General features: G+C 34.2%; 1 protein-coding gene across 1 annotated transcript; it reads left to right on the top strand.

The window, feature by feature from the left end:
* Positions 1-978: 978 nt before the first annotated feature.
* Positions 979-12,552, top strand: LOC135694108 (TBC1 domain family member 13). The gene is made up of 17 exons (XM_065212789.2): positions 979-1,100; positions 2,770-2,843; positions 3,009-3,049; positions 3,170-3,231; positions 3,747-3,831; positions 4,961-5,043; positions 5,360-5,424; positions 6,089-6,183; positions 6,869-6,931; positions 7,356-7,415; positions 8,158-8,224; positions 9,033-9,131; positions 9,426-9,490; positions 9,632-9,710; positions 10,295-10,376; positions 10,725-10,782; positions 11,233-12,552. Exons 1-17 carry the CDS (start codon positions 1,075-1,077, stop codon positions 11,377-11,379), a joined length of 1,251 nt encoding a protein of 416 aa, XP_065068861.2. The 5' UTR covers positions 979-1,074; the 3' UTR covers positions 11,380-12,552.
* Positions 12,553-12,598: the final 46 nt, after the last annotated feature.

Below are 12,598 nucleotides of genomic sequence, written 5' to 3'. Positions count from 1 at the left end.
TCTTTTTGTCTTATTTCTAAATAGCCTCTTTTTTCTGTGAATCGTTACCCTGGGTATCAGAGCCTCATGGATCCGGGGATAACGAATTTGTAGATGATTATTTTTCTGCGATGACTATGTTTCGAACTGTAGTTCTGAGCCTAAATAATGGAGACTTCAGAGTCAGGGAAACGTCATGATGGCCCAACGACCACTGGCCGGAGGAAGGTGTAGAAACAAAAGGAAATTGAAGAAGGTGATCAAAAGTTTGAAGACTATAGAAAAATGAAAAATCCTATTGCCTTTGGGCTTTGAAAATGCAGTCAGACAAAAATATAAAAAATCGAATAATATTTATAAACCTCCTGTTTTTTAACATTAAATTTGTCACAGAAATGTTTTGCATTGTAAAATTTAGGCGCAGACTTTTGATAATTTATATGTTTAAATTATGACACGCATTTGTTATCAATTGACATAGAGTTGTTACTTTTTATCTGTCCCAAAAATATCTATAATTGAAAACAAGCTACAATTTTTAAAAATGTTTTGGAAATACAGGAAAGGGGTTAAACTAGTCGAGTACCCCCAAATTACAGACCACGTCCATTTAAAACACATTAAGTACCCCCCAATTACAGACCACGTCCATTTAAAACACATTAAGTACCCCCCAATTCCAGAGCACGTCCATTCAAAACACATTAAAAAAATGAGGTAGGTTTTATATATTAAGACATGAAAAGGGGTTTCAAGTAAAGGGGTTAAAACTAGTCGAGTACCCCCAAATTCCAGACTACGTCCATTTAAATCACATTAAAAATGAGGAAGGTTTTATATAGTAAGATATGCTTGGCCGGAGGAAGATTAACAACTTTTCTGGACTCTGGGAGACTCTGGTACCCAGGGTAGTGAATTGCTAGCCAGCAAATACCGCAAATCCTAGAATTGGCCCCTCGGAAATTTTCCTCAAATGGGCACAAATGATAAACATTCGTTAGGGGCAACGTCATAATGCCGCTGCGAGGTTTCTGATCGGCGTCTTCGGTGGAGCACGGCTCGGTGTCACAAGTGACAACAAGAAAACCCGTTTCGATGATGGCCGGACGGTATCAAGAAAGGTATGGGGCTTTTTCTTCCATTTATCGTAGTCTTATTGAAAGTAAGCTAGTAATTTAGAAAGAAGAAAGAATCACTGCTTGAATATAGCATCATGTTGCCAATCCAAATTAAGGCATTTTCAGTAACACGATGCAAACTTTATCTTCAATCCTGCACTTGAAATTCGCAGCTAAAAAGAAGACTGATGGACAAATTATTTCAGCGTTCTTTCGTCCATTTTAGTTCCCTCAGAAATTTGTTGGCTTTTTGAATCAGGACTTAATTCAGCGAAAAGTCCAAGGCTGTTTTTTGTGTCCATCATAAAGTCCCACAACAAGGAAGGTCAAAGTACCGTACCAATGGCAATAAACTTGGCACATACGTAATTTACAAGAATCGTGGTGATAGAGAAATAGAAACATCACGAATAAACTGCTTATTTAAATAGCTTAGCCATTGATTTGAGGTTTCAAAGTAATTTATTCGGCTTTAACATTTCTACCAAATAAGATCCAAAAGTTTCAACCTCATCTTGTCTTTATCACCATGAAAAACTTTAATTTAAATCAACACGCAAGAAATCATCTCCTTTACTTTAGCTGAGTAGTTAAATCCATCTCAATGATATCATCCCTTCCTTGAGTGAATCAACCCCTATTTTCAAAACATCAGTTTATGAACATCAAATTTATTTCCTGAATGCCACTCTTGAAAAACTGTTCCTCATTAGAAGTACCCTCCTTTTTTTAAAAGAAACAAAGGTCCATGTTGAGTACTCCAGTTTCTTAATATTCTGAAAATTTCAATACTCATTGTTTCTTAAGAGTTTCTTAATTATGATGTCATGAATGATGTCATGAAATGTTTGTGACCAACTAAAAGTTAATAATACTGACAAAAATGAAATAATTAAGTTTCTTTACATTTGTATTTAAGATTGACTGATTAAGGAGGAGCTCTTTAAGTAGGTTAACTAATCAAAAGTGAGCCCCCTCCCATTAAAACAAGAAACCAAAACTAAAAGGCTTTAAATTGAATACCAAGTCCAGTAACCAGAGACTACAACATAAGAATAAAATTGTTTCTTGAAAACATTGTGGCAACATGGAACACTGAGAGGTCATGCCTGCAAAAAGGCTCTTAATATAGAATTTACAATGCCTGCCAAAAGTCTTGGAACACTGACGTCAATTTCCAAGGTCAAAATCAATCATCCCCCTCTCCCCTACAGAACAATGTTGGTTTACTATCAAACAGGTTAGGATTTTAGGAAGCACTTTCTTTTGCGTTTCTTTTATGATATTTCTCTAAATTATCAACATTGTTGTTCGAGAGGAAGGGGGCAGAAGTAGTAATTTTTTTTCATGAAAGGAATGAAAGATATCAAATGCAGCAATAAATAGCCATGTGCTCCACATACTTTTGGCAGGCATTGTATGTATTGTGTGAATAAAGAAAAGGTCACAATAGCAGTCTGCTTGACGGACTCCAAAGAGTTCTTGCGGCGAAAAATCGCTGAAAAGGTAGCAAATAAGAAACACCACAATATGACTAGAATGAGCAACCATAAATACACATAAATTAGTGAAGGGTAATATTTCGCCCAGCATACAGGGCTTCATCAGAGCAAAAGCTCCTTCTAAATTTTTCATGTAATGCAAATAACGAAACACGATATGAATTTTTTAGGGTTGCACTCTTAAATACCATTTTGTCCACACCAAAGATTGACATAAAGAAGTTACGGGAAATTTGTTTTGAGGGTAGGTAATCATGTTTGAAATTGTGTTTTTTCTTTTTCTGCAATTTGCCATATCCTACCAAAATGCATTTTGGTTGAACACCAAGAGCCTAGATTCAATAATTATATTTTAATTATATTTTATTTTCGCTTTACCTTTATCATGTTTGTTTTATTTTTCAAAGAGGCATACCAGACAAGGCAGGATTTCGGTCTCTGTGTTGGAAGGTGACATATCTTATGTATTTCTTTACCTTTAATAAAAGAATGAATGTTGGCAACATTTCTTATAACTTGATGTTAAAAGTTGAATTGCAAATATTGAATAAACTAATCTTTTATTTACAGATCTTGTTGAACTATCTCCCACTAGACAGGTCAAAATGGAAGACATTTTTGGAGAAAGAAAGGTACAGTGCTTTTACTTTAAAGACCCACTGTCAGCCAACAAGAAGCCTCTATATTTTACAGGTTCTTCTCTTGTTTATCAACATTGTGCCTGCTCAATTTCTCGATTTTCTGTGTCATATCCATGTTGATTTCTGTGTCATTCTCTCTGTTGATAGCTTCCTTTACTCAGCAGCGTGAAGCAAATTTTAGTCATAAATTCATTAGCATCCTTTCAACATGTTGTTGATCATCTTTCATGGATATGATTACTTTTCTGGATAACATTAAGCTGATTGTTGTTGAAATTAAAAAGAATATAATGCTGTCACTGTTCTGTAAAATCTGACATAAGCAAAAGGTTAATATTTAAGGATATAATTTAATTAATGGTTAGATAACATATGCATTTACTACTTTAAAATTTTGCAATATTTTGTAAATAAGATATTTTTTCTTTTTTGATGTTTACATTTTGCTCAACTTGATGGTGAAAGAAACCACCCCATCCAGTTGCAATTTTGCTTTTTTAACCTAGGGCAAAGTATCAAAATTTTATAAGTGACATTATTGTTCAACCATCATCAAACAAGCTGAATGGAAGCGATCTTAGTTTGGACCATGTAAGTTTCCTTTAATAAATTATGCTTTTATTTTGAACTTGCTGATATATACTTGGTGGCCGAGAGGATTAAAGTCACATAATTATTTTGTACATAAATAATTTCTTATAATGGAATTTAAACTGAAATAAGGCAGTTTTGTAAATTTGAAGGTAGAAAGCAGTTGCTGAGTGATCAGAAACAAGAAACCTGTCAAGCTGGCATTTTCCCCCTCTTGTTTATTTTGATCCCCATATGGATCTGTGTGCTATTTTTCTTGTTTGAAGCCCTCAATGCCATTTTGTGATAGTATAACAACATGATAATGGCACTAAAGACAATTAACTGTGATAGCCAGTTAAAGTACTGAGGGTTGCTAATAGATGACTTTTTGTTGCCTAGTTTGTGGATTTTAGTCCAAATTACATTGGTTTGGTGAGGAAAGAGCTGGTGCTCTTGTTGCCATATATCAGCCAATTTGTAACACATTTGGCTTATTTAGCACATTTAGGGGTACAGTTTAATCCTTGCAAGCCGTGTTGATGTGATTTTTGATTCCCATTCGTTTTACCTGTTTTATCAAAGTCAAAAGTGCTATCATGGATAAATCTGACATTTGCCATGTCTTATCATTTCCTTAAGCCCCATAAAGGTCTGACTAGGCTGAATTCAACTTTTTCTTGGTGCACTTTGTGGTTATATGACTCAAATTTTTTAAAACTCCGAAGATACTATTTTATGACATCAATAGTTTGGCATTCTATTACACAGATTTTTCTGTTCCTCTATACTGTTTCAAAGTAAAGAAGCCTATACTTCTGTGCTTATATTAAATGTAAACACTATTCTATCATAGTTTGTTTTATTTTAACATTTTTAGCAACTAACAAACATTGAGAGTTTGTTTTTTCTTTTAAAACTAATCTACTGTACTTCAATATGTTTAATATTTTGAAACAGCATTTTGTATCCATGGAAACAGGTTTCACTCTTAATGAATTCAATCAGTCAATACCTTGAACAGTGTTTATATTTTCTCTTTCTCTTCCCAATGAAACACACTCCATGTTTGTTTAATGTGAGATTGTTTTTGACACCTTTATAAAAACAGAATGAGAAGCATGTTTTCCATTATTTTCTTTACTTTCAGCCCTTAAATCTAGACCCAGAAAGTCAATGGCAGACATTTTTTAAAGATAATGAAGTGCTTCTTCAGATTGACAGAGATGTTAGGTAATTTTCTATTGTAAATGTGATTCTCGCTATGTGCCATGAAAAGCAAATACGTTTTGATAATAGACATTTTTAAAGGCTGAATTAATCAAAACTTGAAGAATTATTATGAAAGCAAAGCTGAATACTTTGTTTTTTCTGATGGTTTTACAAGATTAGCTACAACGATCGTTACAGAAAATCATTTCAAAATAAATAGGCAGATTTATTCGATCATTTCCACTTGACATTGTCAACATAAGTTCTTCTCTTCGGGCTACCGCCGTCAGTGATGTTCAACCATTAATAAATCCAGTCAACTTTTCTTTTTTTCCAGGAGGCTTTGTCCAGATATCTCCTTCTTCCAGCACCCAACTGAGTACCCTGCATCTTATGTAGGAGGTGAGACATCCTGTACCAATACATGCTATAAATTAGTTTCAGCTGTCGTCAGCTAGATGTTCTATCTCTTCGTTGCTCACTTTTTGTATTAGCCACTTCTGCTTCTGTTTTGTTTGCATTCAACTTTAAGTACCGTGATTAATGTAGTTTTAAAGATATCGCCCCAAGAAGTAGTAGCTCTTTGATAAGTATTCAGTTTTAGCCACAAAGATGTGTACGTTAAAATTAATTCCAGGTGAAAATTTCACCGTTGCCTCAGCTTCACGTTTTATCAGTTATCTAAACATTTATAACGAAAATGTTTATGTTTGTAAGTAAATTATGCATTTTATCTCATGCAGCGAATCTTTATTTGTTTAACCCACAAAATGTATAACTGTTGGATCGCCTTTTCTACCTCTTTGTCGTAGTATTTGCAAAAATGTGTTGCTATTGATGCATATCTAAAGCTAGTGTTATTGTGAAAGAATTCGGTGGTAAGGGAGGTTGATGTTAGGTACGAAATACTACGATTAGTTTCTAGATATTTGAAAATTTTGGACTATATATTGTGTATGGTATTGTTTTAGAATCGATCTGTATTTAGGTAGGTATCGTTTGACTATGTACATTTTGTTACTCGCAAATTCCACTCTTAAACTCAGTATACAATCATTTTACACAGGAACTTACAAACCATGCGAAACACTGCGAAAAAGAGTGGAACAAGCCATTTTAGAGGCTTCAGAGATTGGTATGAGCAGACTTGGCGTGAAAAATGTGAGTTTGCCACTTAACTGTTTTACAGTCAATTACTGTTTAAGTGGCCTGTCATAAAGACCTCGAAACCGTATAGGCAAAGCTGTACACGCTTGTGTAGAACGGAACGGCTCTAAGTTGCAACTTCTAGTTTCACGCTTAATGCGATCATTAGACAACTGATCGTTTGAAAGTTGACGAGCTCTTACAAATGCTCCGAACTGGCTTTAGAGTCATCTTTTTAAAAAAATAGGCTGAAATGAAGACAAGAAAACAGGATAAGATCGACTCAAGTGGCTTTAGTGACCCGAAGTTGCTATTTAATTAGTTGCAGCAAATGTATCAGAATCCACAATCTGTAACGAATTTCTATCATTATTCATTAAGGCTGTTTACTGATTATCAACCAGAATATTTTAGGTCAACGTTAAGTCAATTGGATGTAATAAACGTATTTTTGGTGCTGGTCTTTTTAAAAGTATTAACGTTCGTCTCTGGAAGATTCTCTGATTTTAGAAATTATTTGAATTGCTAATTGTATGTAAATGAGCTGTATATATTATGCAAATATGCCTTTGTTCAATCCTTGCGCAAATCTCCATGTTTTTTGTAAAGGGGCTCCAGAATTGCTTCTTTATGCAAGGTCGGCATCAAGCCGTATTATAGCCAAAATTGACTTTATGATCGTTTAATTTCTTCATTGAAGGTTAAGAAGAAACGAGCGGAAGAATATGCTCTTCTGCCAGAAGGCCAAGAGGCTCATTGGGAGGTAAATACTCGTTAGAATTGCAATAAATGTTTTTTTTTAAAAATCAACCTCTGGCATTGAAAACAGATCGCCTTAAATGTGATTGGCTAGCACACTTCCAGCTGTCAATCAACGACATCCAACAATAACCGCTGAAGTTAACGGCCAATAACATTGTTAAGAGAACACAAAGGATATGCCCTTTTATTGTTTTTTTTGATTGACAGCTTTGCAGCTAAGAGGGTACAATATGATGATCTCCTTAATCGGTGCCAGTTTGTTTGTTGATAATTCTGTTATGATTTCTACGTCTATAGTTAATTGTGAATAACTTTAGCATTTTGACTGTTATTGACAGCAAGACAAGCATAGGCCCTACGATAGTAGAAATTAGCGTGCAAATAAAGTTTTAACAGTTATCAGTAACGGGTAATTTGTACTGTAGGTTGTTGAAAGAATGTTGTTTATTTATGCAAAGCTGAACCCTGGTGTCGGCTATGTTCAGGTAAGTTCTGTACTTGCTTTTTATTATTTACACATAATATATTTCACAGTATATCTTATCTTCAGTACCAGGTTCTGTCAAAAAACATCTTGTTTCTCAAGCAGCTTTCGAAAAAGTTATTTTTGATTTGCCATGACCTGTTTGGCCTGTACAGGCTGACTTGGTTCCTTTTACGTGGGGGCCTAATTCAATTATCAGCCTGTTTGTTTTTAATTCATTTTGCTCTTATACGCGGGCTTTAACTGTAGCATATCTACCCTTCCCAACCTTCCTTCATATATGACGCATTTCTAGTCTCGGCTACTTTTATTGCATACATATATACATGGTTATTAGGAGGTTTTCCACAATGTAGTTGTGGCTCTTCATCTCTTTTACAAATTTTATTGAAACTAAATTATCTAAATTTATTATAAATGGTACATTATAAGAATTGGTTTAAAAATTGTTAAAAATAATTTTAAAAGAATCTGGAAAGATTGCCAGTGTTTCTTATTTCGCTGGAAATTGGTTGAAGTTTTTACCAGCTTTATCTTGGGAAGTTCCAGTATCCACCTCTCTTTTGACAGGCACCTAACCTAAGAGTTCTTCCTTTCAACCCTCCATAAGCATAGAGTAAAATCCTCATTTTTCTCTTTGTGATTAAAAGACTTCCTCCTTGATAATAATCTCTTATATGTTCACGTATACTGCTTACTGTAATATTAGTTTAATCTTCGTTCATACGTTTTTATGCACACAGGGTATGAACGAAGTGATAGGACCAATATACAATGTGTTAGCTTCAGATCCAAATAAAGAGTGGCAAGGTTAGTTATTTTCTTCAAACAAAGGATCATTCTGGGTTACAATAGGGTTTGAAATTAGTTACTAGGAATTTAATTTTAGTGTTTTTACAAGAATGTTACCAGCTGAGGTCCAGAAAAGTCAACGTTTACTAGAGAAGAAATTCAATTTCATTATTTGAGATGGATCAATAACTTATGTTGGTACGGGGATGCAAAATGGAATTTCGTATCTTAGGACTACCGTTGGACATTCCTGCCTTTTAAAAGTATCCATGAAATAAATCACGATTTAGTACTATGATATGTAGAAACTAATACTCTTTATATATCAATATACGTCAGAAGATCGAATCAGCTAATTAACCAATGTAGTTCAGAATGTTGTGTTTCCGTAAGACTTGAGATAGACTTACCATTAAAGAGGCCTTGTGCATAGGTGGTAATTAGATATTACGGCGTTTCAAGTATTTTAGTTTCATATTCAGTCAGTTCAGTTTCATATTTTCTTAAATTCTCAACATACAATTTATATATCATTAATACAAAGAAATTATTAAACTAAACTACATAATAGTATAAATAAAAATATAGGACCAAATACTTGTATGATTTTAATTCTTAAAGGAGGAGATCTCTCAATAGGTAAACTAATCCTCGTGGAAACCAAAAGAAATTTTATGCAAGTCAGAATTACAGCCATTAACAGAAACAAATTGCATTCTATTAGAAAGATATGAGAGGCATTTACTCCTCCGAAGTGCTGGATGGATGTTCTGTATGTGACATTTAAGTATTGTAATGCTACATTTCGACTTTGTTTTCCTTCCAGCTCATGCTGAAGCCGATGCATTCTTCTGTTTCGCCCATCTCATGGGGGAAATTAGGGACAATTTTTTGAAAACATTAGACGACTCTGCATGTGGAATCGGTAAGATGCAAACAGCTTTTTCAATCAGTTCATTTTTATGAAATTTCTTTGTTGTTTTCAGTTAGCACTTTCATTGGAGAATTCGAACATACCTTTGATAATAGTTGCTCACCAATAATAGAGAACGATTCTATTTCTCTACACCCCCGGCTGTAGAGAAATACACTACACTACACTACACTACACGACTACACTACACATTGCCATTTCTCTACACCCCCGGCTTTTTATACCCTGCAAGCAGAAATTTGCATGTCTTCTACACATCTCTATTTCTTTTTATATTTTATGTAGGAAACGTCATGTTACAGTTATTCCAATTTCTACAGTGCAGTGATCAAGAGCTATTTGAAGATTTGGTACGTATCCTGGTGTCATGACAAGTCTCTTTACATTTTTTGTTTGAAATGAACATTGGACCTGTAATATTTTAAGGTCATTAAGTAAATGGCACTGAATTCAAAATTCTCATATGAATTCTTATGTCCATTTTGTTGTAGGAAAAGAAGAGTATAAAGCCTCAGTTTTTCGCATTTCGCTGGATTACGCTTCTTTTGTCCCAGGAATTCTCACTACCAGGTTTGTGAAATTTTCCTTTTTCAAGTTTAAAATACGAGGCTGCGAGAGCAAATGACCTAGGCACTTTCAGTTCAATGACGGAAATTATGTACGTCTCCAGGAATGGATAACACATTTTATTGATTCTAAGCATCATTGAATTCCTTCAAGTTAGCTATAAAAGATAGGACTGCATTTGTACAATTTATGATGAAATTTTACAGTACTAGATATAAAACCTCACAGAGAACAGATTACTAAATAGAGATTGGACTGAAATTCAACTGTTTTGACTGATGACCCATTGGGTGGCAGCTAATTGGCTGAATGATTGCACTATAAATTTGCCTTATATATTTGGAAAAGTGTTTCTCCTCTAGGGAAAATCTCAACTTGCAGCCCCATATTGAGATGTCTTATTTTCAAGCTTAAACGAAAACAGCTCTTGATTCTCATTAATTGCTAAATATTATTCGGGAGCAAAAAACAAGCTTAATTTTAATTAATCAGCCCATTTAACTGTGTCATGTTGCAAATTCCACTACTGATTCATTTATTGTCTTCTCAAAACTTAATTGAAGATGTCGGGACGTTTGTTTTCGTAGATGTCATCAGGCTCTGGGATTCACTGTTTTCAGATCTTGACAGGATCGATTTTATACTACATGTTTGCTGTGCAATGTTAATGTGAGTATAGACGTATATAGAAAACATTATCTCCTTATAAAATTCAAACTATACTGCAAATCTCAAATGTCTTAAAAATACAATCTTTATATACGTGTAGACTTTGCATAGAACCTTATTGCATTCTGCTTTATATCTTATTTTGAATTTCATATTTACGTACGGATATTTAGGTTTCAAATAATGCCTCGCTCATCGTTTTTTTTCACTCGTTTTGTGATTAAGGTATTTCTTTTTTTGCTACCGAATTGACTTTTTGGTGTCACGATCCCTTATATCATTGTTAGACCGTGATTCCACATTTTTCTCTTTTTTATCAACATTTTCATTTCGTTCTCTTTTTGCCAGTTTGATGAGACAAAGACTGTTAGATAGTGACTTCGCGTGGACAATGAAGCTTCTACAGGTATCATCCCATTTATAGCCGATATTTTAATATTACGCTATCCCATCAGCCCTAGAGCTTCCCATCTTTCAAATCATCGTCATTTAAATCGACTTGTTCAAACATAAACTTTGCAAGACCTTAGATAAAGAGAGACCAGGTTTTGAATGATAAACCTTGGCCTTAAACGTCGACGAGCAACATCTTACAATTTAGAGCTGAGATATCCTCTACAAACGTTGTATTCAATCTTTTAATAGTTATAGTAAGTCTTCATTCTTAACGCTGGCTTTTATGTTTTATATGGGTTTTGATTTCAAGTTTTTTGTACTCTGAGAAGTTTGCAACTTTAGGGCAGTTTATAGAAGGTAGTGCAGCTTTGTGAAAGCCTAAAATAATTTTAAGTTCACATCAAAGATATTGGTTTTATAATATGTTCGAGTGCTTGATATTTAATTCTTTTTGCTTTAGAATTTTCCTAGCGATGAATATGACATGGCGACAATTATTCGTAAGGCTGATGAACTGAGAAAGCCCTCGGTTACAACGACTGCGCCAACTGGAAAGGCCCAATCAAATCGAGGACTTAATTTGAAAAAGAGGTTAATGTTGTTTTAGTATACGAGTTAGCGTGTTTTTAGAGAAATCTTTGTTTTTATAGGGCTTTAACATTTTCACTTGTTGATCTGTTGGGGAACAGAGTGTAAGTTTTAAACATTTGTAGTCCATTTCTGCTTGCCAAATTAACGAAAAGTTATTATTAACGAAAAATATTTTAGATGGTTGCAAAGTAGAAGGGCCTGGGCAGGAAAACAAGCAAGTATTTTAAAACGTTACAAAATGCACAATTCAGTTTTGTTTTGACAGTTAATGGGAGTTTTTTTAGCCAGTAAATCTAGCTGCATTGAACCTTCTCTCTCAGCTAGATGTCTTATTTGTTTTTCTATCGTAAATTCTTGAATAGACCCACTTTTTAAGAATCAGAAAGTTTCTCGCAAAGATAGTCATCACAAACTAGGCCGCCCTCTTGCTGCAGCGTGCTTGTCGTTTCCTTTTGTAGTTAAAAAGCTACATTTTATAAAAGTTTACGTGATAAATTTGATCTTAATTGAGGAGTGTCGGAAGGGGTTATTCTCTCATCAAATATTTTTTCGTTTGTTGTCGATTATTATTCGGGAAGAGACACTCAAGGCATTTAGCAGGTTTCACTGCTTTGGCGTTAAATCTTTTGGTCTAGGCTCCCAATGAGAATTTATAAATTTATTGACAGTTTTTAAAGATATAATATTTCTGGATCTGAACCTTTAAAAGTGTAATGCCAGGTGGTTGGAGGTTCACCCCTTTGTTAATACCTAAGGCTGACTGAATTCAACTTCTCTACGTTCTTTTATGAAATAATTTGCTCTCTTTTACCCCCATTTATCAGTTCACTGACAACAATATCATTTTTAACCCAAATCTTGACATCCTATCGGACTTTTTATATAAATTCCTTGGTCTCCCGGTCGTTCTTAAGTAAAAGGAGTCCCCAGTACGCAGATGCCAATGTGAAACAGCGTTGTAGATAGCATTCTCAGAAGTAACCCCTTCGCCATTTCTTGTTGTTGATTAACGTTGTAAATAGTATCATCAGAAACAAATTATGTTTCTAGCTGCATGTGAAAATATTTCTGTGTGATCTTTTTCAACGATCATAAGTAAATTTAGTTGTATAGCTACGGTTGTAAGAAATCTAATATAAATTGCGATAATCAATTTCATTATTCATGTTTTATGATATTTTTATATCCATTCACTGTTTATTGTTTTTGTTTGTTTCCTCCTCTTCAGCCACAGG

This window comes from Rhopilema esculentum, chromosome 11 (genome assembly GCF_057945365.1).
Source record: "Rhopilema esculentum isolate cy_ngs chromosome 11, ASM5794536v1, whole genome shotgun sequence".
NCBI lineage: Eukaryota > Metazoa > Cnidaria > Scyphozoa > Rhizostomeae > Rhizostomatidae > Rhopilema > Rhopilema esculentum.
This window is presented reverse-complemented; position numbering and strand designations above follow the sequence as displayed.